Source organism: Hemitrygon akajei, chromosome 2, assembly GCF_048418815.1.
Source record: "Hemitrygon akajei chromosome 2, sHemAka1.3, whole genome shotgun sequence".
In the NCBI taxonomy this organism is placed as follows: domain Eukaryota; kingdom Metazoa; phylum Chordata; class Chondrichthyes; order Myliobatiformes; family Dasyatidae; genus Hemitrygon; species Hemitrygon akajei.
In genome coordinates this window covers 35,063,484-35,086,013 of record NC_133125.1, presented here as the reverse complement: position 1 = coordinate 35,086,013, position 22,530 = coordinate 35,063,484, and the positions used below count along the sequence as shown (strand labels likewise).

General features: G+C 39.3%; 1 protein-coding gene across 14 annotated transcripts in view; it reads left to right on the top strand.

The window, feature by feature from the left end:
- The window catches only part of LOC140740646 (nicotinamide riboside kinase 1-like), a 55,909-nt gene that overhangs the window by 23,445 nt on the left and 9,934 nt on the right, over positions 1 to 22,530 (top strand). For 10 of the 14 annotated variants that reach the window (XM_073070037.1, XM_073070002.1, XM_073070071.1 and 7 more), the window contains 6 exons: positions 6,071 to 6,119; positions 8,041 to 8,188; positions 11,471 to 11,542; positions 11,622 to 11,728; positions 12,101 to 12,184; positions 15,223 to 15,890. In XM_073070037.1, coding sequence (XP_072926138.1) covers positions 6,071 to 6,119; positions 8,041 to 8,188; positions 11,471 to 11,542; positions 11,622 to 11,728; positions 12,101 to 12,184; positions 15,223 to 15,404 — 642 coding nt within the window. In that variant the 3' untranslated portion in view covers positions 15,405 to 15,890. The other 4 variants (XM_073070088.1, XM_073070105.1, XM_073070080.1 and 1 more) reach the window with 4 other exon arrangements.

Below are 22,530 nucleotides of genomic sequence, written 5' to 3'. Positions count from 1 at the left end.
TATGTTTTATTTGGAGTTTGAGGACAATTTATATGTCAACAAAGACACTTACATATTTCTATAGATGTATCATGGAGAGCATTCTAACTGGTCGCATCACTATGGTATAGAGGGGACATTGTATAGAATGGTAAAACGTGGCAGTAAGTTCTAAACTCCATTCAAAAAGCAATGCCTGAAGAAGGTGGCAGCCATCATTAAAAATCCCCATCACTCAGGGCATGTCCTCTTTTCATTGCTACCATCAAGGAAGAGGTACAGGAACTTGAAGATGCACACTCAAAGATTTAGGAACAGCTTCTTTCCCTCTGCCATCAGATTTCTAAATGGACAATGAACCCATGAACACTACCTCACTTTTCCATCTCTTTTTGCACTACTTATTTGAATTAATTTATCTTATTGTACAAGATGGTGCTGGTGAAATACAGCGACGTGTTACGGGCACCTTACAGAACTTCTACATATACTTCTTCTGAATTACTCTCTCTGCAATCTGCAGTCAGTAATTTCCTTTTTTTAAAAAACATACTTTTGACAACACTGTTGTTGGCTGAATAAAAGGTGGTGATGAATCAGCATGTACCGTAGCAGGGATATTGAACATGTGACTGAGTGGTGCCATGAAAAAATGAACAACAACTTCTCAATGTCAGCAAGACGAAGGAGCTGATTATTGACCTAGGAGGAGGAAACCAGACATCCATGAACCAGTTCTCAAAGGTCCTCATTTGTTGTGGAGAGGGTCAGCAACTTTAAATTCCTCAGTGTTTCATTTCTGAGGACCTATTATAAAGAAAGCATAGCAGTGTCTCTACTTTTTGGAAGTTTGTGAAGATTTGACATGTCATCTAAAACTTTGACAAACTTCTATAGGTATGTATTGGAGAGTCTATTGCGTCATCTTTTAGTCTACAGCTCCCTGAAATTGGCAATACAAGTTCTTAGTCTGGTAAGAAGGCATATGGCATTCTAATTTTTATTGATTCTGGTATTGACTATTAAAAGTGGAGAAGTTATGTTGCAATTCTATAAAACATTGGTTGGGCCACGTTTGGATTGTTGTGTGCAGTTCTGGTTGCCACATTGCACGAAGGATGTGGAAGCTTTGGAGACAATGCAGAAGAGGTTCATCAGGATGTTGCCTAGATGAAGAGTACAGGGAGAGATTCGACAAACTTGGATTGTTCTCTGTGGAACATCAGAGGCTAAGGAACAATTTGATAGCACTATAGATATTTATGAAAGGCATAAACAATCAGAGTCTTTCTCTGTTCTGTACTGTTCTTTGTTCAGAGATTGCACTGTAATGCTATGAGTTCTCTGTATCACCTTCCGAGAGATGTTTATATTTCAGTAAACGCAAGGCAGGCTTTGCAAGTGAATTTCTAAGTACTGTAAATTTAAATCAGCATGTCATGAATCAAATTATAGTGGAGGTGCAGTGAGAGGTCACGTGGTGAGATAATGGGTAAGACAAACCATCAGTCTTACACTTGAAATGCTTACTCCTTGGCTTCTGTAGGAGAAGTCTGATGCTAGCATAAAATGTAGTCAACAATTTAAAAGAAGTTCATGAAAACTTCCCAGTAACTGATTGAAATTGCAGGTAAAATCCAGGAAAATTATATATTGAAAAGAAAACCATAAAATATATTGGTACTTGAAATCTGAAACAAAAAGAGAAAATGCTGAAAAGTACTCAGCAGATCAGGCAGCATTCTTGGAAAGAGAAATAGTCAATATTTTGGGTCTGCAATCCTTTGTCAATACTATTGATTAGTATGGACAGATTTTTTACTAATGTGTGGAAGAAACTGGAACCATTCTAGACTTGTTGCATCAGAACAAAGGCACATCAAAGGAGTCTTGGACAGCTCATACCTAATACAATGAGAGAAAAGATTTTGACTAAATTTTAAAATTAATGTGCAGGAATGGTTAGTACCAAAACAATTTAAGAAACTTTGTTTAATGTCCATGTTCATCTATAAATCATTCTAAATTCATTTTCATTTTCTGAATTCTTTTCAATTTTATATGTAGAAGGTTGTCGTTGGTTACATCAGGATATGGATAGGATGCAGAGCTTTGCTGAGAAGTACAGTACCAGATGGAGTTCAATCCAGAAAACTGTGAAATGATACCCTTTCGAAGGTTTAACTTGAAAGCAGAGTACAGGATTAATGGCAGGATTCTTAGCAGTTTGGAAGAACAGTAGGATCTTGGGGTCCACATCCATAGATCCCTTGAAGTTACCATGCAAGTTGATAGGGTGGTTAAGAAGACATATGGTACATTGGCCTTCATTAGTTGGGGGATTGAGTATGAGTCACAAGGTAATGTTGCAGCTCTATAAAACCCTAGTTTGACCACACACAGTATTGTGTTCAATTCTGATCCCCTCGTTATAGAAAGAATGTGGAGGTTTTGGAGAGAGTGCAGAGGAGAATTACGAGGATGCTGTCTGGATTAGGGAGCATATTCTATGAGAAGAGGCTGAGCCAAGTTTAGGGCTTATCTCTTTGAAGCAATGGAGGGCGAGAAGGTGATAGGGGTGTATAAGATGATAAGAGGCATAGATAGATTGTACGGTAATGAAAGCTTTTCTCTTTTCATCGATGAGTTGTTGGAGTAGTTTGTCGTTATCATCGAGCCAATCCTGATGTTTTTTCATCTTGAACCCAATTGTTTCTTTACAGGAGGTGATGATAGCATTCTTCAATTGATTCCAGTGTTCTTCTACAGATGGTGGGATTTGTTGAGGCAGTTGTTCTTGAAGATTTTGTTGGAACTTCTGTGCATGGTTGATGTCTTGAAAGAGGTCAGCATTAAATTTCCTAATATCGTTCTGATTTTGGTGTTTCCTGATGGGCCAAATCTTCATTCTCATGATGGACGAGATGAGTCGATGCTCTGTCCTGCATTCGTCGGCACCAGTAACAGCTCTTGTTATCAGTACATCTTGTTGGTCCTGAGATCATACGATGATATAGTCGATGAGGTGCTGGTGTTTGGAGCATGGTTGCTGCCAGAAGACTTTGTGCCTGTTTTTCTGGCAAAATAGGGTGTTTGTTATCACCAGGTTGTGTTCAGCACATTTGGTGAGGAGCGTTGACCTTACCAACATCTACCTTGCTTATTATTCCAGTCCAGAGCCTATAATCTTATCCGACTGTGGCATTGAAATCTCCCAAGAGAATGATCTTGTCGTTGTTGGGAACAGAGGAAAGGACATGGTCACATTGGGTGACTGCTAAAAGGAAATGCTATCAGGAATGCAAGGCTACAGTCCAGAAGAGCACCCGAAACCTGAGAAACCAATGGTGGAGGAAGAAAGCTCAGGAAATCCAACAACTAGCAGACGTCAACAACACTCGAGGCTTTTTCAATGCTATTTTTGGCCCATCCACTCACGGTCAAGCCCCTCTGAAAAACAAAGATGGTTCAACCATCCTGAAGAGCAATGCTGACATCAATTCTAGATGGAGGGAGCACTTTGAAGATCTTCTAAATCAAACCGTCTCATTTGACAGGAATGTGATTAACAACATTCCAAAACAACCCAGTTGACGACTCCCTAAACAGAATACCAACACTGGAAGAAGTTAGGGAAGCCATCAAAACCTTGAAAAACACCAAGGCCGCTGGACTCGATGGAATACCATCGAGTACAAAATTGGAGGTAACCTGCTTCATTATCAACTGCACCAACTTCTCATCAAGATCTGGATAAATGAAGATGTGCCAGCAGACCTTAGAGACTCAGCAATCGTTACCAGCTACAAAAGGAAAGGCAATTGATTAGAATGCAGAAACTATCGTGCAAGTTCCCTGTTAGCAACAGCAGGAAAGATCCTCACCCGTATCATGATCAACCGGCTCAGGCCTTTAGCCGAGAAGATCCTTCTGGAAGACACAAGCCGGTTTTAGACCATATGGAGCAATCGATGTGATCTTCACAATGCGACAACTACAAGAAAAATGTCATGAACAACTTCAACCTTTGTACATGGCTTTCATCGACCTCACCAAAGCCTTTGACTTGGTATCAAGGGAATTCCTATGGGATGTCCTATCCACCTATGGATATTCGAATATTCGAATCCTGAGACTCCTCCACGATGATATGCTTGCCACAGTCATGGTCAGCAATAGTAACTGTGAGCCTTTTCAAGTTAGATCAGGAGTAAAACAGGGATGTGTGATTGTCCCAACTTTGTTCACCATCTTCATTGTGACAATCATCCACATTATCAAGGATGTCCTACCCCCAGGAATTGACATTGTGTACAGAACAGAAGGAAGACTTTTCAATCTTGCCCGTCTCAAGTCCAAAAACAAGACATCCACGAGTTCCTTCATCGAGTTCCAATAAGCAGATGACAACAGTGTTGCAGCTCTTTCAGAAAACTACCTACAACAGATTCTGACTGCCTTCAAACCGTGCATACACGAAACTTGGACTTACCATCAATTCCAAGAAGACTCAGATCATCTACCAACCATCACCAACTGAGACAAATCAGATAGAACCAACAATTCAACTTGGCGAAATAACCCTGGAAAACGTGGACCACTTTCTGTATCTTGGAAGTCACCCCTCCTCGAATGTGGACCTTAATGATGAGATCCAACATAGTCTTAAATGCGCTGGAACAGCTTTTGGACATCTCTGAACAAGAGTTTTTCATGATCATGACATCCGAACAGACACCAAAATGTTAGTGTACAAAGCAGTGGTGATCCCAACGCTCCTGTATGCATCAGAAACCTGGACAACATACTGACGACATCTGAAGGCACTTGAAAAGTTCCATCAACGCTGTCTTTGAAACATCTTAAATATCAGCTGGGAAGATAGAAGAACCAATGTCAGAGTGCTAAATGAAGCAAAAACAACAAGCATTGAAGTCTACATCATCGAGAACCAACTAAGATGGAGCAGTCATGTTGTTCGGATGAAAAACGAATGTCTGCCGAAACAAATCATCTATTCCCAGCTTAAAGAAGGCAAGTGTAAAAGAGGCGGACAACAGAAGAGATTCAAAGATGTCTTAAAAGCCAACATGAAGAAATGTAACATTGACATCAACAATTGGGAAACCAATGCCAAGGACAGGAAACTCTGGCAAGCCGTCATCCGAGAAGGAACAGCAACTTTCAAAGCCAACAGATGTGCAGAATTAGAAGAAAAGAGAAGAAAATGGAAAGAGAGGCAGCAACAACCAAAGGCCCGATCTGCCATCTGGAACTACATGTGCTGAATGCGGAAGAACTTTTAAAGCCAAGATTGGACTCATAAGCCACTTGAGAACCCCATAAATAGATCAACAGAATGAAGACCATCATCCTCGACCTCGGGGGATAGCCATGACGACGAGATAGATTGGGCAGCCACACCTTTTTCCCAAGGTGGAAGTTACTAATAAGGGAGGGCAACATTTTAAGGTGATTGGAAGGAAGTAATGGAGTCATGTTAGAGTAGGTATTTCACATAAAATGGTGGATGTGTGAAATGTGCTGCCAGGTATAGAGACAAATATTAGGGGTATTTAAGAGACTCTTATATAAGAACACAGATGAAAGATAAATGGAGAGCTATGAGAGGGAAGGGTCAAATTGATCTTAGTGTAGGTTGAAAATTCGGTTAAATATTGTGGGCAAAAGGGCTTATATTGTGCTGTAATGTTCTATATTCTATTTTATTATATCTGTTTTGCTTTCTGAAAGACTGAAATTTCTGCCTTAAGCTTTGCAATTAACTATGTTTCCATGTGAAATTGATAATGGTTTCCACTTGACACATAATTTTCTCATTAGGTTTCTTAACATTTTGCCTTTTTTAAAAAAAAGGTTTTCACATTGCAATGATATTCATACAGTTCCCCAAGATATTTAACATTTCCAAACTAATCTTCTATGAAACATAGCAGTAACATTGTTTTAAGTCTAAATTTTCTGCAACTTCAAATCTGATACACACAGAGTAGAGATAAGTCTTTTGCACTGTAGACCAGAAATTGTATTTTGGAGTGATAGCTATGGTTTTATGTTTGTTATTTTTCAGGATTCGGCTTATGTGGAGGTTGGAGAAGATGGCTTTCAGCAGTATGATGGTAAGGTTTGTTAAATTTCAAGTAAGTGCTTTGTAATAACAACAACCACAGGAAGGTGGTCGCAGATTTACTTCGGAATAAAGCAGCCTCTTTAAAATTATCATTACATTTCTCCTCCTATAGTTCAACTTTATATAAGATGCTTAAAGGAACATCTAATGAATGTTAATAGATTCTCCAAGATTGTTTTGACAGATGTAAAAGAAAATGTCATAACTTTGAAAAGTTTACTTTCTTTCACTCCTGTAACCCCAATTAAGACTCAAGAGAAGCTTAAGAAGATTTAATCTCTCAAATCCCCTCTGATTTTACCATCAAGGTCTACCTACCACCAGAATTGCACACTTCAACCAGCTCCCCGATGAAATTGAAGTTTTCCACCAAAACAAAACCATCAACAAAATAGAGAGAGTACAGAGGAGATTTACTAGAGTGTTACTTGGGTTTCAGCACCTAAGTTACAGAGAAAGGTTGAACAAGTTAGGTCTTTATTCTTTGGAGCATAGAAGGTTGAGGGGGACTTGATAGAGGTATTTAAAATTATGAGGGGTTACATAGAGTTGACGTGAATAGGCTTTTTCCAGTGAGAGTAGGGGAGGTTCAAACAAGAGGACATGAGTTGAGAGTTAGGGGGCAAAAGTTTAGGGGTAACACAAGGGGGAGTTTCTTTACTCAGAGAGAGGTAGCTGTGTGGAACGAGCTGTCAGTAGAAGTGGTAGAGGCAGGTTTGATATTGTCATTTAAAGTAAAATTGGATAGGTATATGGACAGGAAAGGAATGGAGGGTTATGGGCTGAGTGCAGGTCGGTGGGACTAGGTGGAATAAGTGTTCGGCATGGACTAGAAGGGCCGAGATGGCCTGTTTCCGTGCTGTAATTGTTATATGGTTAAGTGGTTATACTTTTACTCATTACAATCTGAATTCTTCTGATCATTTACATTTTGAATCAAGAGATATAATCTTGAAATTATTATCACTGACATTCTCTGTGAAATAAACAGAGTTCTGTCGTGTGTGTTACGTATCCCGTAACTGGATCACTTACCAGCAAAGATAGAGAGGTCCGCTGAAGTCTGACGGTACCATTTTCAAATGTTTTTATTTATAAAGGGGCACAAACGTAAGGTTAATACAAACATTCAGATAACATATGTCGTCAATACTCAATCTAAAGCACAGGGGTAGTACTACTCAATAAGAAATAAGCTCTATCGTTGTTTAGGGGTTAAACGATTTGTCCGATGGAAATATAAAAGTCTCGCCAGTTCATGGAGGCTTTTTGCCACTTGAGGGACTGCTGGGTGTTCATGGGTTGGAGAGAGAAAATAAACTTGCCAGCCTTCTGGACTCAAAGCGTGAGATCGAGAATGGGAGTTCCTCGTTGTCAGTCCGAAATCCTTTTCGGGGTTATTAGCCACTCGATTCCCTAGCTAGGGGATCCAAATCACACGTGGCTTCCGAGCAGCTTCCCGTTATTACGAGAGGCATGAGCGATGGTCTCCGTCTGGTGCGTCGTTGGAGTACCGCCTCCAGCAGTCTCCTTTTTATCATGGCCGGCAGATTTGTAAATGTCAATCAAGGTAGGGTGATACCATCCCCACACCACATGGCCCGAGGGTGTCCATGTCCCTGATAGCTGGCACGTACTATAGAGTTGCAATTCACACAGGTGCCTCTAAGAACAATGGTCAACTCCGTTGCATTGTCTCTCATTTCCTGGGTCCAAGACCTGAATTAATAGCGATCTTGCAATTCTCTTGAAGGAGGGGGCTGGTCCCGCACCCTTTGGCCCCTCAGAGCTGTGGTACATTCATAACATATGCAACATAAGAGAAAAAGGAAGATGGTTGCTCCATAAACAATGTTGCATTTATACTTTGTTTACACCAATTAAAAGGCATCCATTTCTTTCCTTTTTAGTCATCGCAGCTCTGGATATGGAAGCAATGATGAATACAATATATGCCTGGATGAATAAAATGGCTGCCATAAATGAAGAACAAGCAGTGCTGGAATACAGTGGGCTTGGAGTTCTAATAATAGAAGGGTTCCTTATTTATAATTATAAGTATGTTTCTTATATTTTTCAAGGATTCAGAAGTACAAACCCCATTTCCAGAAAAGTTGGGATATTTTCCAAAATGCAATAAAAACAAAAATCTGTGATATGTTAATTCACGTGAACCTTTATTTAACTGACAAAAGTACAAAGAAAAGATTTTCAATAGTTTAACTGACCAACTTAATTGTATTTTGTAAATATACACAAATTTAGAATTTGATGGCTGCAACACACTCAACAAAAGTTGGGACAGAGTTAAAATAAGATTGAAAAGTGCACAGAATATTCAAGTAACACCGGTTTGGAAGACTCCAAATTAAACAGGCTAATTGGTAGCAGGTGAGGTATCGTGACTGGGTATAAAAGTAGCATCCATCAAAGGCTCAGTCTTTGCAAGCAAGGATGGGTCGTGGCTCACCCCTTTGTGCCAAAATTCATGAGAGAATTGTTAGTCAGTTCAAAAGGAACATTTCCCAACACAAGATTGCAGAGAATTTAGGTCTTTGAAAAGATTCAGAGACATCTCAGTGCGTAAAGGGCAAGGTCGGAAACCACTGTTGAATGCACGTGATCTTTGAGCCCTCAGGCGGCACTGCCTAAGAAACCGTCATGCTACTGTGACAATTATAGCCACCTGGGCTCGGGAGTACTTCGGAAAACCATTGTCACTTAACACAGTCCGTCGCTGCTTCCAGAAATGCAACTTGAAACTGTATTACGCAAGGAGGAAGCCATACATCAACTCTATGCAGAAACGCCGGTGAGTTCTCTGGGCCTGAGCTCATCTCAGATGGACCGAAAGACTGTGAAACCGTGTGCTGTGGTCAGATGAGTCCACATTTCAGCTAGTTTTCGGAAAAAACAGGCGTCAAGTTCTCTGTGCCAAAGATGAAAATGACCATCCTGATTATTATCAGTGAAAGGTGCAAAAGCCAGCATCTGTGATGGTACGGGGGTGCATCAGTGCCCACGGCATGGGTAAGTTGCATGTATGTGAAGGTACCATTGACTCTGAGGTGTATATTAGGATTTTAGAGAGACATATGTTGCCATTAAGACGACGTCTCTTCCCGGGACGTCCATGCTTATTTCAGCAGGACAATGCCAGACCACATTCTGCATGGGCTACAACAGCGTGGCTTTGTAGACACAGAGTGTGTGTGCTTGACTGGCCTGCTGCCAGTCCAGATCTATCTCCTATTGAAAATGTATGGCACATCATGAAGAGGAGAATCAGACAACGGAGACCACGAACTGTTGAGCAGCTGAAGTCTTATATCAAGCAAGAATGGACAAAATTTCCAATTGCAAATCTACTACAATTAGTATCCTCAGTTCCAAAATAATTAAAAAGTGTTATTAAAAGGAAAGGTGATGTAACACAATGGTAAACCATATAACCATATAACAATCACAGCATGGAAACAGGCCATTCCGGCCCTCCTAGTCCGTGCCGAACTCTTAATCTCACCTAGTCCCACCTACCCGCACTCAGCCCATAACCCTCCACTCCTTTCCTATCCATATACCTATCCAATTTTACCTTAAATGACACAACTGAACTGGCCTCTACTACTTCTACAGGAAGCTCATTCCACACAGCTATCACTCTCTGAGTAAAGAAATACCCCCTCGTGTTTCCCTTAAACTTTTGCCCCCTAACTCTCAAATCATGTCCTCTCGTTTGAATCTCCCCTACTCTCAATGGAAACAGCCTATTCACGTCAACTCTATCTATCCCTCTCAACATTTTAAATACCTCGATCAAATCCCCCCTCAACCTTCTACGCTCCAATGAATAGAGACCTAACTTGTTCAACCTTTCTCTGTAACTTAAGTGCTGAAACCCAGGTAACATCCTAGTAAATCGTCTCTGCACTCTCTCTAATTTATTGATATCTTTCCTATAATTCGGTGACCAGAACTGTACACAATATTCCAAATTTGGCCTTACCAATGCCTTGTACAATTTTAACATTACATCCCAACTTCTGTACTCAATGCTCTGATTTATAAAGGCCAGCGTTCCAAAAGCCTTCTTCACCACCCTATCTACATGAGACTCCACCTTCAGGGAACTATGCACTGTTATTCCTAGATCTCTCTGTTCCACTGCATTCCTCAATGCCCTACCATTTACCCTGTATGTTCTATTTGGATTATTCCTGCCAAAATGTAGAACCTCACACTTCTCAGCATTAAACTCCATCTGCCAACGTTCAGCCCATTCTTCTAACCGGCATAAATCTCCCTGCAAGCTTTGAAAACCCACCTCATTATCCACAACACCTCCTACCTTAGTATCATCAGCATACTTACTAATCCAATTTACCACCCCATCATCCAGATCATTTATGTATATTACAAACAACATTGGGCCCAAAACAGATCCCTGAGGCACCCTGCTAGTCACCGGCCTCCATCCCGATAAACAATTATCCACCACTACTCTCTGGCATCTCCCATCTAGCCACTGTTGAATCCATTTTATTACTCCAGCATTAATACCTAACGACTGAACCTTCTTAACTAACCTTCCATGTGGAACTTTGTCAAAGGCCTTGCTGAAGTCCATATAGACTACATCCACTGCCTTACCCTCGTCAACATTCCTCGTAACTACTTCAAAAAATTCAATAAGGTTTGTCAAACATAAACATGCCTCTGTCCCAACTTTTGTTGAGTGTGTTGCAGCCATCAAATTCTAAATTTGTTTATATTTACAAAATACAATTAAGTTGGTCAGTAAAACTATTGAAAATCTTTTTTTTATACTTTTTTCAGTTAAATAAAGGTTCACGTGAATTAACATATCACAGATTTTTGTTTTTATTGCATTTTGGAAAATATCCCAACTTTTCTGGAAATGAGGTTTGTATTTTAATTGTATTAAAGTGTTGTATTATAGTTCCACTAAACCATTGTGTAGAAACTATAAATTAACTATGTTGTAAAGAAAGTATTTTTATTTATTAGCAGGCTTTGGGTGGCCCAAGGGAGTTTGAGTTCATTGTGTCACAGTAGTGTGATGACCTGGTTTTATTTGCATTGCTTTTGTTACCTCCTAAGAAACAGAAGTAATTAAAGGCTTAGAGGAGGATAATCAGCTCATAATAGTCTTCTGCCAATACATGAAGAAAACATTTGCAAGGTCTAAAATTGTCTTAATCTAATTTTAATGGAATCCATCATCATTTGTGGTTTAATTACAATTTGACTGTGTTGGTGCATTTGATTGAATTCATAACACTGCTTGAACTCATAACATTGTGTTTCATATGTTCTTAGGCCACTGAATGATGTTTTTAATCAACGCTATTATCTCTCCATTCCATATGAGGAGTGCAAGAGACGAAGATGGTAATTAGTGATTTAAAATATTATGAACATTATTATTTTCAAATTATATAAAATTGTAAGTTGAATTTCCTTTCCCTAGTTTAAGAACCTACGAACCCCCTGACCCACCTGGAAATTTTGATGGACACGTGTGGCCAATGTACCTCAAAAACAGAAAGGAAATGGAAGAGAAAGTGCCCAACATAAGTAATCATTTAAGAATCAATTACTTAAGAATTGCAGGACCTGCAGTTTTTCTTTATTATTTCAAAAGAATGAAATGGATGTGCAGAAAAATTCACATAAATCTAAGTGCATAAGCTTGAGCATAATGATTACTAGTTTTACCCTCCTAATTCTGTCCGTAGATTTCTTTTAATATAACACGAAGAATAATGACAATATAATGATAGTTAGTGTTTTGATGCCTACCATTTTCAAATTCTTCCCTGGCAGTTAAAATTTTCTTTAAGTTTTTAATTGTAGTCTTGAAGAAATCTTGAAATATTATAGGGTATGGCCAGGAAATTACCTGCAGCATCAAATGATCCGAATGCATGTATTTTTATTTTTCCTCAGTTTATTTGGATGGAACAAAATCCCCAGAGGACCTGTTTACTCAAGTGTATGATGATCTTTTAAAGGAAATTCAAAAGCTCCAAGGTCTGTCTTTTATCTTGTGGTTCATGTTTCTGTTTATGAAAATTTAATACGTAACTTTCAGATCAATAATATGCAGTTTAAAAGAGGCATAGATTAGGAATATTATGTGTTTTTGTTTGGTTTGAATTAAATAAAATATTAAAAATCTATTCAAATACAGTGAATTCCAGTTAATTTGGACACATTGAGACCAGTACATTTTGACCCAATTAAGCTCCAGTTAGCCAAAATTATATGGAACCAGTAAAAAAAATGGGAAAAAAGACAAACTGAGGAACAAATTATGTATTTAACTGAAATACAGACCAAATTAGAACACTAGAAAGCATTAAAGAAATATAATATTATGTATTAGTTCCTAATAGTTATCAATGGAGGAATTCATCCAGTGTACTCAATGAACAAAATAAGTGCACATTAGTGCAGATAATAGACTGCATTCATACAATGCTATCGACGATTGCATCCTCCAAATCTTCATTCTCATTGTAACATTCAAGATGATTGTCAATACCTTCAAATTCATTGTAGTTCCTAACTTATTGAAGTCATGATATCGTTTCGTTTTCACTCCCAGCTGTTTCTGGCATTCTGAAGCCTAAATGCTTGAAACTACAGTAAGCAAAACAGTTTGGAACTGTCTTTCTGCTTATTTTTTGCCAATGATCAGTGGCAAAAATCATTCCTTTTCGAATGCAAACACACGCAACTGACAGTATTTAAAGGCCTCAATGCTCTCCATTCCCCTCCACCACCACTCTCCTCTGTCTGGCGGAACTTGTCCTCACTCTCAATAATTTTTCTTTTGGCTCCTCCCACTTCCTCCAAACGAGGTGTAGTTATGGGTACTCACGTAGGCCTCAGCTATGCCTGCCTTTTTTCCAGCTACATGGAACAGTCTATGTTCCAAGATTACACTGGTGTCTCTCCCCAACTTTTCCTATGCTACAGCAATGACTGCATTAGTGCTGCTTCCCTGCCCTCAAGTTTACCTGGTCCATTTCCAACACTTCCCTCCCCTTTCTTGATCTCTGTTTCTATCTTTGGAAGCAGCTTATCTACTGATGTGTATTATAAACCCATTGACTCCCATAGCTACCTTGATTATACCTCTTCCTACACTGTTACTTGTAAAAACGTCATCCTCTTCTCTCAATTCCTCTATGTCCACTGCATCTGCTCTCAGGGTGAGGCTTTTCATTCCAGGATGAAGCAGATGTCCTCCTTCTTAAAAGAAAGGGGCTTCCCTTCCCCCATCATCAATGCTACCCTCAACTGCATTTCTTCCATTTCATGTATGTCTGTCCTTACCCCAACTTCTTGCCACCCCACCAGGGGATAGGGTTCCTCTTGTCCTCACCTACCACTCCACCAGTCTCTGTGTCCAGCACATAATTCTCAGTAATTTTGCCATCTCCAACAGGATCCCACCACCAAACAGATCTTTCCCTCTCCCTGCACTGTTTTGCTATGTGACTCCTTTGTCCATTTGTCCCTCCCCAATTATCTCCCTTCTAGCAGTTACGCTCACAAGGAGAACAAGTGCTATACCTGCGGCTACATGCCCTTCCTCACTAACATTCAGACCTCCAAACCGTCATTCCAGGTGAGGCAACACTTCACCTGTAAGTTTTTTAGGCTCATCTACAGTATCCGGTGCTCCCGATGTGTCCCCCTGTATATCAGTGACGCCCGACATAGATTGGGAGACCACTTTGTCGAGCACCTATGCTATGTCCGCCAGATAGATCTCCCAGTAACCACCCATTTTAATTCCACTTCCCATTCCAATTCTGACATATCAGTCAATGGCCTCCTTTACTATCATGATGAGGCCACACACAGGTTGGAGGAGCAACACCTTACATTCTTTCTGGGTAGCTTCCAACCTGATGGCATGAACATAGATTTTTCAAACTTCTGGTAATCCCCAACAGCCCCCCCCACCGACCTTATCTCCTTACCTACCCATCTCGTCTTTCTGGTGCTCCCCCCTTTTTCTTTCTTCCATGGCGTTCTGTCCTCTCCTATCAGATTCCCTTTTCTTCAGCCCTGTATCTCTTTCACCAATCAACTTCCCAACTCTTTACTTTACTCTTTCCCCCGCCCCCCGATTTCACCTGTCACTTTGTGTTTCTTTCTCCCCTCCACCCACCGTCTAACTCTGACTCCTCATATTTTTTTCTCCAGTCCTGATTTTGCGTCGAACTACCTCAAAAACCACCAAAGAGAAAAGACCCACCTGAAAAGTCGACTATACTCTTTTCATAGATTCTACCTGGGCTGCTGAGCTCCTCCAGCATTTTGTGTGTGTTGCTTGGATTCCCAGCATCTGCAGATTTTCTCTTTTTTGGTACTTAAAACTGTTCACTCTAAGCACAGTGTACTATGTAATGGCCACACAAGTGCACATGCCTCGCTAGTGAGAACTTCTTCGGCAATGTTCTTCTGCCCCAATGGTGTCATGAAGAGAATCCTTACAATTTTCTTGATTAGTTTTCGTTCTTTAACTGTTGCCCCAATTAAGAGTCTGCCCTGAATAACCAAGGGCCCAATTAACTGGAAGCCACTGTATATTTATTGGGATTACTACATACATCTTGAAAAATGTGTTTTTGTAATTACTTATTTAACAGCAGAAGGTATAGGAGAAAATTTAAGAAAGAAATCAGGATAAAATAAGGGCCATGAAATATCCTTGCCAGGTAATATTAAGGGAAGTCCCAAGATGTAATGGTACTGTTATTGGTTTATTCTTGTCACATGTACCAAGGTACCCTGAAAAGCTTTGCTTGCATACTGTTCATACAGATCAGATCATTAGACAGTGCAGTGAAGCAGAACAAGGTAATAACAATGCAGAATAAAGTGTCAAAGCTACAGCAAAAGTATAGTGAAGATATACAAAATAAAGTGCAAGATTATAATGAAGTAGATTGTGAGGTCAAGAGTCCATTTTATCATACAAGAGATCAGTTCAAGTGTCTGATAACAATGGGATTGAAGCTGTCCTTGAGCCTGGTGGTATGTGCTTTCAGACTTTGGTATCTTCTGCCGACTGGCAGAGGGAAGCAAGAAAGGAACCAGAGAAAGAGTGGGCAAGGTCCTAAATGAATACTTCTCATCTGTATTCATTGAGAAGGACATGAAAGGTATTGAATTCAGGAAGAGGATTGTCGAGGGTCTGGCACATCTAAGTACAAGGAAGTGCAGTATCTGAAATACATCTTATGGAAAGGTTTGATGACAGACTTCAATAAAAATACATCTTATGGAAATGTTTGTTTGATGATAAACTTCAATAAAAAATAAATTACAAAAAGGAAGGAAAAGTATTAGATGCCATGGAGCACATAATAGTTGATCAGCCTTGGGTTGGATGAGATCTATCCTTGGATGCTATGGGAAGCAAGGAAGGAGATGGCTAGAGTCCTGATTGATATCTCTGCACCAATGTTAAACACAGGAAAGTACCAGAAGACTGGAAGAAAGCTAATGTTTGTCCTTTATTTGGTCAGGTAACCACAGGCTGATGAAGTGGTCGGGAAATTATTGGAGAAAGTTTTAAGGGATCAGACTTAAGTACATTTGGAAACAATGTTAGATATACTCAACTTTGCTTTATGTCAGGAAAATCCTGTCTCACTAACTTGAGAACAAACATGAGGAAATCTGCAGATGCTGGAAATTCAAACAACACACACAAAATGCTGGTGGGACGCAGCAGGCCAGGCAGCATCTATAAGGAGAAGCACTGTCGATGTTTCGGGCCGAGACCCTTTGTCAGGAAACGTCGACAGTGCTTCTCCTTATAGATGCTGCCTGGCCTGCTGTATCCCACCAGCATTTTATGTGTGTTGTTTCACTAACTTGAGATTTTTTTTTGTGGAGATAACTAGCAAGTTTGATGTAGGTAAGATGGTAGGTATTGTCTACATGGACTTTAGAAAGCAGTTGACGTACTGAAGTCCATATAGACTGTAGGGTAAGCTTATCCCAAGTCAAGCTGACTAATTAGATCCAAAATTGGCTTGGAGATTGGATGAGGAGGTTGATGTTGAATGAGTGCTTATTGAAATTCTGTGACCACTGGCATACCACAATGATCTGTGCTGGAACCTGTGTTGATTGTGATGTATATTGACATGTTGGATGTGATTGTGTGAGGTAATGTTAGTAAATTTGTGAATGATATGAAAATTGGTGGTGTTGTAGATAGCAAGGAAGGTTGTCTAATGCTATGGCAGGATATATATAAAATAGAAATGTAGTGTTATTTGATTAAATTTAATCTCAACAGGTACAAGGTAAAATAGGGGTAGAAAATGTATAGTAAACAGAGGGATTTTGAAGTTCATGTCCTTAATTCCTTGACAAGGGTAACACAGATAGATAGGGTGGTAATGAAGACCTATGGCTTGCTCACTTTTACAGGTTGGGACATGAAATGTAGAAGTTGAGACATTATGTTGCAACTTTATATAACACTGGTTAGGTTGCACCTGCTGTATTTTGTGCTGTTCTAATTTGTGCATTATTAGAAGGATATGGTTACACTGGAGAGGGTGCAGAAGAAATTCATCAGGAGGATATTGCCTGGAATGCAAGGACTTTAGTTGTAGGGAGAGACTGGACAGGCTGGGCTTGTTTTCCTTGGAGTGAAGGAGACTGAGGGGTAACCTGATAGAAATCTATAAAGTTATTAGAGGCATAGACATGGTAAATAGTCATAATATTTTTTCCCATGATATCAAAAACAAGAAGGCATAAGATGAAAGTAAAGAGTTTTAAAGACGATTTGACGGGAATTTTTTTACCCACTTAGAGGTTGATATCTAAAAATTGCTGCCAGAAGAGATAGTAGAATCAGATAAATCACAGTTGAAGAGACACTTAGACATTTGAATGGGCAAACATAGAAGGATATAAATCCAGTGCTGGCAAATAAGACGAGTATAGATGAGTAAAGAGTTTAGTGTGGACGTATGGGCCAAAGAGTCAGTTTCTGAGCTGTGAAATTCCATGTCTCAGTGCCACATGATAGATATTCCAGAATTAAATTCCATGGCAACAAGAGGGCATTTCTAATTTGATGCAAAGTTAGCAAAGTGGAAAACAGACCAATTGTGAACATTTCTTTCATCCACTAGAGGGAAGTATACAGAGTTCTCCATGGACTGAAATTTAGGACAACTTCAGCTTCACAATAGAGGCAATTTAGGCAGTGCAAATCAGATAATTATTTAAAAGAAACATTAAATACATCTTTGCACCATAGTAATTTATTCTTCCCTGAATTAAGGAAATTGATTCACCATCGTCAATCCTGTTTTCATTTTTAAGTGTGGTATTCTTTTATACCCACACAGACTTGAGAAGCACTCAAGTGCTATGTATGCATCATACTATTAGTTTTTTAAAAAGTTTCTTGGATATCACTTCCAGGTTGATATTCCCATCAATTTTGTCAACAAGTGATATTCCATATACATTTTTTTATTCTCATTGCACTGAATAAAAGTGTCCACCTATGTAACTATCTTGCCTTCAGCTATACTTCATTTTGATATAATGCTAATTTACTGTTTTTGAGTATCATGTCCTTTCTGTTATTCATTGAATGTGGATAATTATCTGTAATGGTCGTCTCTTAAAGACAGTTGACAACTCCAGTGAAGAAAGGCTTTCAGCATGAAGCTAACTTCACCAGAAAAAAGTCAAATGAAAATCCATGGACTGCATTGGAATGTGGATAACCAAGTTTAGAAACAACCTAATAATTGATTATCTTGCCTACACTGACTTACTTTCTATCTCCAAAAGTTTAATTCCTGTCTTCACATCTCTTAAATAATGTTTTATCTTGTTATTCTGTCATGGTAATTCTCTAGTTTTTATCATTTTTAGACTTGTACACCAAATGATAATATATCAATATGTGTGTTCAGTTCCCAGCTTTTTAGGACTTGGTGGAATAGATTAATGTGATGTTTCTTTCTTCAGTCTTGATCTAGGAATGTCATGTAATTTCACCAGTTAAGCAACACCTATTAGCTTTATCTTTAGAGAGAATTTGTATAAATTCTATTTTATTTTGAGCCATAGAGTAATATAGCATGGAAACAGACTCTTCACCGCAATTTCTCCATGCCCACCAAAACATCCATCTAAGCTATTTCCTTTTGCTATACATGGTCCATATCCCTCCATGGAGATGTCCAAATGCACTTTATATGTTGTTGCTGTATCTACCTAAACCACTTCCACTTTCTCCTGTAATTTTTTGCACTAATGTAATCACAATTCTGGTGCTGACTACATCCTACAATCCTACTGAAGCCCTGTTCGAAATGTTCTGATCCCACAAAAATGCCAAGCAATATTGATCTCCAACGAGGGAGCATACTAAAACTTGCTGTAGAGTTGCACTCTTGCACACTTTGATCAGAAACTCAGCTTAACAAGCCAAATAAATCCCATAACTGCATGAGTAACTCAGAAACTGGGTATCTTGTGCTGAGTGATTCATCTCCTGATACCCAGAAACTTCTCCACTGTTAACAGGGCATAAATCCACTTGCCTAGAATCTGTATCTCCACAACTCTCATCGGGTTTGATACCGTCCAGAACAAAGTAGCCCACTTTAATAACAAATGCCCTAAACATTCCCTCCATTACTAGCATACATAAGCTGTAGTGTATATCATCTGTAACATCCACTCCAGCTATTAATGTTGCCTTCTCTAAGAGCATCGTATCAATCTGTAATATTTAATCCCAAAAAGGAAAAGAGCAATGTTAATGAGAATACCACTACATGTAATTTCCATCCAAGTTGCACTTCCCTAACTCAAAATATTTTTTCATCTTGTCTCAATTTTGGAATGTTCTTACGTGACAGTGATTCACAATTGCAACTTACCTCTACTTCTCAAGGGCAAGTATGGATATCAATAAGGTACAGGTCTCAAAAGGTGAATCAATAAAGATTAATTCAAATTTCCCTCCAATACAGTGACATACTAGTCCTATTACTGACTCACACCAAGTTTCTGGCTGCAGTGTGGTGCACAACCAGTCCACAGAGTTGTATATTCTACAAAGCTTAGATTTTGTTTTTCAGATCACTCTCCTTTGAAAACAATTATTTTTCTCAGCTGAGCACCTGTAATGCTGCAAGTTCTTGCACCATCATTTTAAACTTAAGTATCAATGCTTTACTGCAAGCATAAATTGTGAGGCCCTTAGTTGGCCGAGGTTGACCGTGGGTATTGCATGCTAGCGGCCTACGTGATTCGTAAGCTAGTATGTAAGAGAACAAGCTGTTGCCCATGCAGTAGGCTATCCCTCTCCACACAGCTGATGAATCCAAAGGGAGCGGCAAAGACCAATACAGTTTGGCACCAGCACTAAGACTTCCCATGAGAGGGTGTAGCCACAAGGCAGTGGAGGTTTGAGATCAGAGTTTTCCTTATCTTAGCTGAGCTGCCAACCATCTGTAGTGACTGGTTTTAAGGCACCAGTAACCCACTTTTGCTACTTCTCCTGCCAGTAGAAGCAGCTCCATGAGGCTTAGTAGCTTAGGAACTGGATTTGGTTGTCCATAGCTATTTGAGTTGAGAGCATTTAATAGGTAATGGGAGTTTATCCCCACTACACCCACACTGCCCCCCTGTATATGACAACCTAAGAACGAAACATAAATTATACTATATTTAAAGTAAGTATTGGATCTCAGTTATAAATAAGCTTTGCCCCACACAGGTATAATTATTTATGCACCAACTCCACTTTCCATTCTCCTTATTTCCATCACAGTTGATAATCAACATATCTATCATACTCTTTTAACTCCCTTTAGAACAGGAGGAATTTATTTGGCCGGAATTCATTACCACAGTTGGCAGTGGAGGACAAGTTACTGGGTATATTTAACGTGGAGGTTGACAGGTTCTTGGATAGTAAGGGTACCAAAGATTATGGGGAGAATGGAGTAGAGAGGGAACATAAATCAGCTACGATCAAATGGCAGAGCAACTCAATGAACCAAATGATCTAATTCTGCTCCTATATCTTACAATGTCTTAATAAGCTGGTAAGCTGGTAAGGAAGGCAGGCTCTGTCGTGGGCAAAGTACTGGAGAGTATAACATCGGTAGCAGAGCGAAGGGCGCTGAGTAGGCTACGGTCAATTATGGAAAACCCTGAACATCCTCTACATAGCACCATCCAGAGACAGAGAAGCAGTTTCAGCGACAGGTTGCTATTGATGCAATGCTCCTCAGACAGGATGAAGAGATCATTACTCCCCAATGCCATTCGGCTTTACAATTCAACCGCCAGGAGTAAGATATGTTAAAGTGCCGGGGTTAGGACTCAATGTATTTAAGTAAACTACTTAAGAACTTTTTAAAAGCTATTATTAATGCTTTTTGAGAGAGTGATTTAGATGCACATCATATTTTACTGAGTTAAGTATTGGATGTAATTAGTTTTGCTACAATAAGTGTATGGGACATTGGAAAAAAAATGTTGAATTTCCCCATGGGGATGAATAAAGTATCTATCTATCTATCTACAATTTATTCCCTTTCTGTTCATCAGAACATCTTTCCTTTCACTCACCCATTTCCCAGTCTATATCTTTTTAATTTCATGTTTTAACCTATCCCAAACCTACTTTATTTTTCTTTTCTATTGGATTTTCTTTCCCACCACCATTATAGCCTGTCTTTTGTATCTCTCCCAGTTCTATACTCACATTTGATTCAATTACACCTCTCTGTACATTTTTGTACTCATGATTAAGCTTTGTCTGATGGTATATTTTAGCATTGATTTGTCTATACTATCCAAAATAAAACACAGCTTAATCGTTACTCAAGTTTAATTTTCTTCTCCACTATTTCAATCTCTAATTGCTCCTCAAAGGCCCAGATAAAAAATACATTTATATTGTACATTGTGCCTTATCACAATGGCAGTTTATTTATCGTTCCTATTCTAATATCAGCCCTATTAAAATTTTTGAGTATACTACAGTTAGGTAAGCTAAGTCTGCAGTCTGTTTACTGGCCATGTAGCACACACTTTATAACTTCTCATATTCTATTTACAACACTATGGTAGCTACAAGACAATTTTTGGCAGAATACAAAAATTATTAGTCAAAGCAAAGTCCACATTGGCCTTACTGTCTTTGTTAATGTTTAGTTGAAATTACATATGGTTATTGAATACCACTGTGAAGAATGTGTGAATTAACTTACAAGATGGTATTTAACTGTGATTGCTATAAAATGCAAATCTTGAAAACAGATTTAATAAAGATTACAGAACCTATCTTTACTCAATCCCAATTTTGATTTCTGCATATTATATTAATACATTTGTACAAACACTGACCAAGACATTTTAGCACATAATGCAGCTGTACTACCTAGGCTTATGTCAGTACCTCCAGTTGAACTCTTGTCTTTTTGTGTGTTTCCCCCTCACTGTCAGTCTGTGGTTTTGTATTGCCATGCACTCCTGTTCCTGCTCTTCTCCGGCCCCTGTATTACAGAGTACTCCATCTCATCTACTTCTCATTATTACCTGTATTGCTGCCACCTGTGTCTAATTGTGCTCCACCTATCAGCTGCCTCTCTGTTTATTGCTCAGTGTATTTCAGTCCTGTGTTTTAAGCTGTTTGTTGCCAGATTGTGTCATTGATTTTTTTAAACCTTTCCAGCATTTGTAACTGTACTTTGTTTCCTGATTCTGGTTTTTTGGATTTATCTGGAAGTTTTGATCTCTGCCTGAACTTTGATGCTGACTTCATTTGCACCTTTGGATTTGTTACTCAATATCACTGTGTACACAGTACTGGGTCTGCAATTGAATCCTGCTCCAGCATCCGGACAGGTTCTTTCTGGAGAGGATTTTACAAGCCCATTTGGGCCATTGCTATGGCTGGAGTAATGGAAGCATGAAGCCCAGAAAATCAGAAGCCAGTACAAGGAGAGGGGATATTGGGATTGGCAAACTAGTGTGTCAGGAGGTAAGGAGGAAAAGAGACATGAGATTGTAAGTTCAAAGATGTAGAGAATGGATGAGTGGAAGACATGCATTTTCATAGCCATGGGACATTAAAATTGGAGACAAGTAACTGAGCATTTGGGGTGGAAATTGGAATCAGCAAGAGGAAGGCAAGAGGTAGGGCTGAGGAAATTGAGGGCAGGCCAATGAGTGAGTTGGGGGTAGGGGTTGGGAATGTCCGTTGAATAGCTGGGAAGATCAGGGACTGCTATTTTTAACAATGCTGATCTGTATAGTACAAAACTAGAGTTGGTAGCATGGACCAG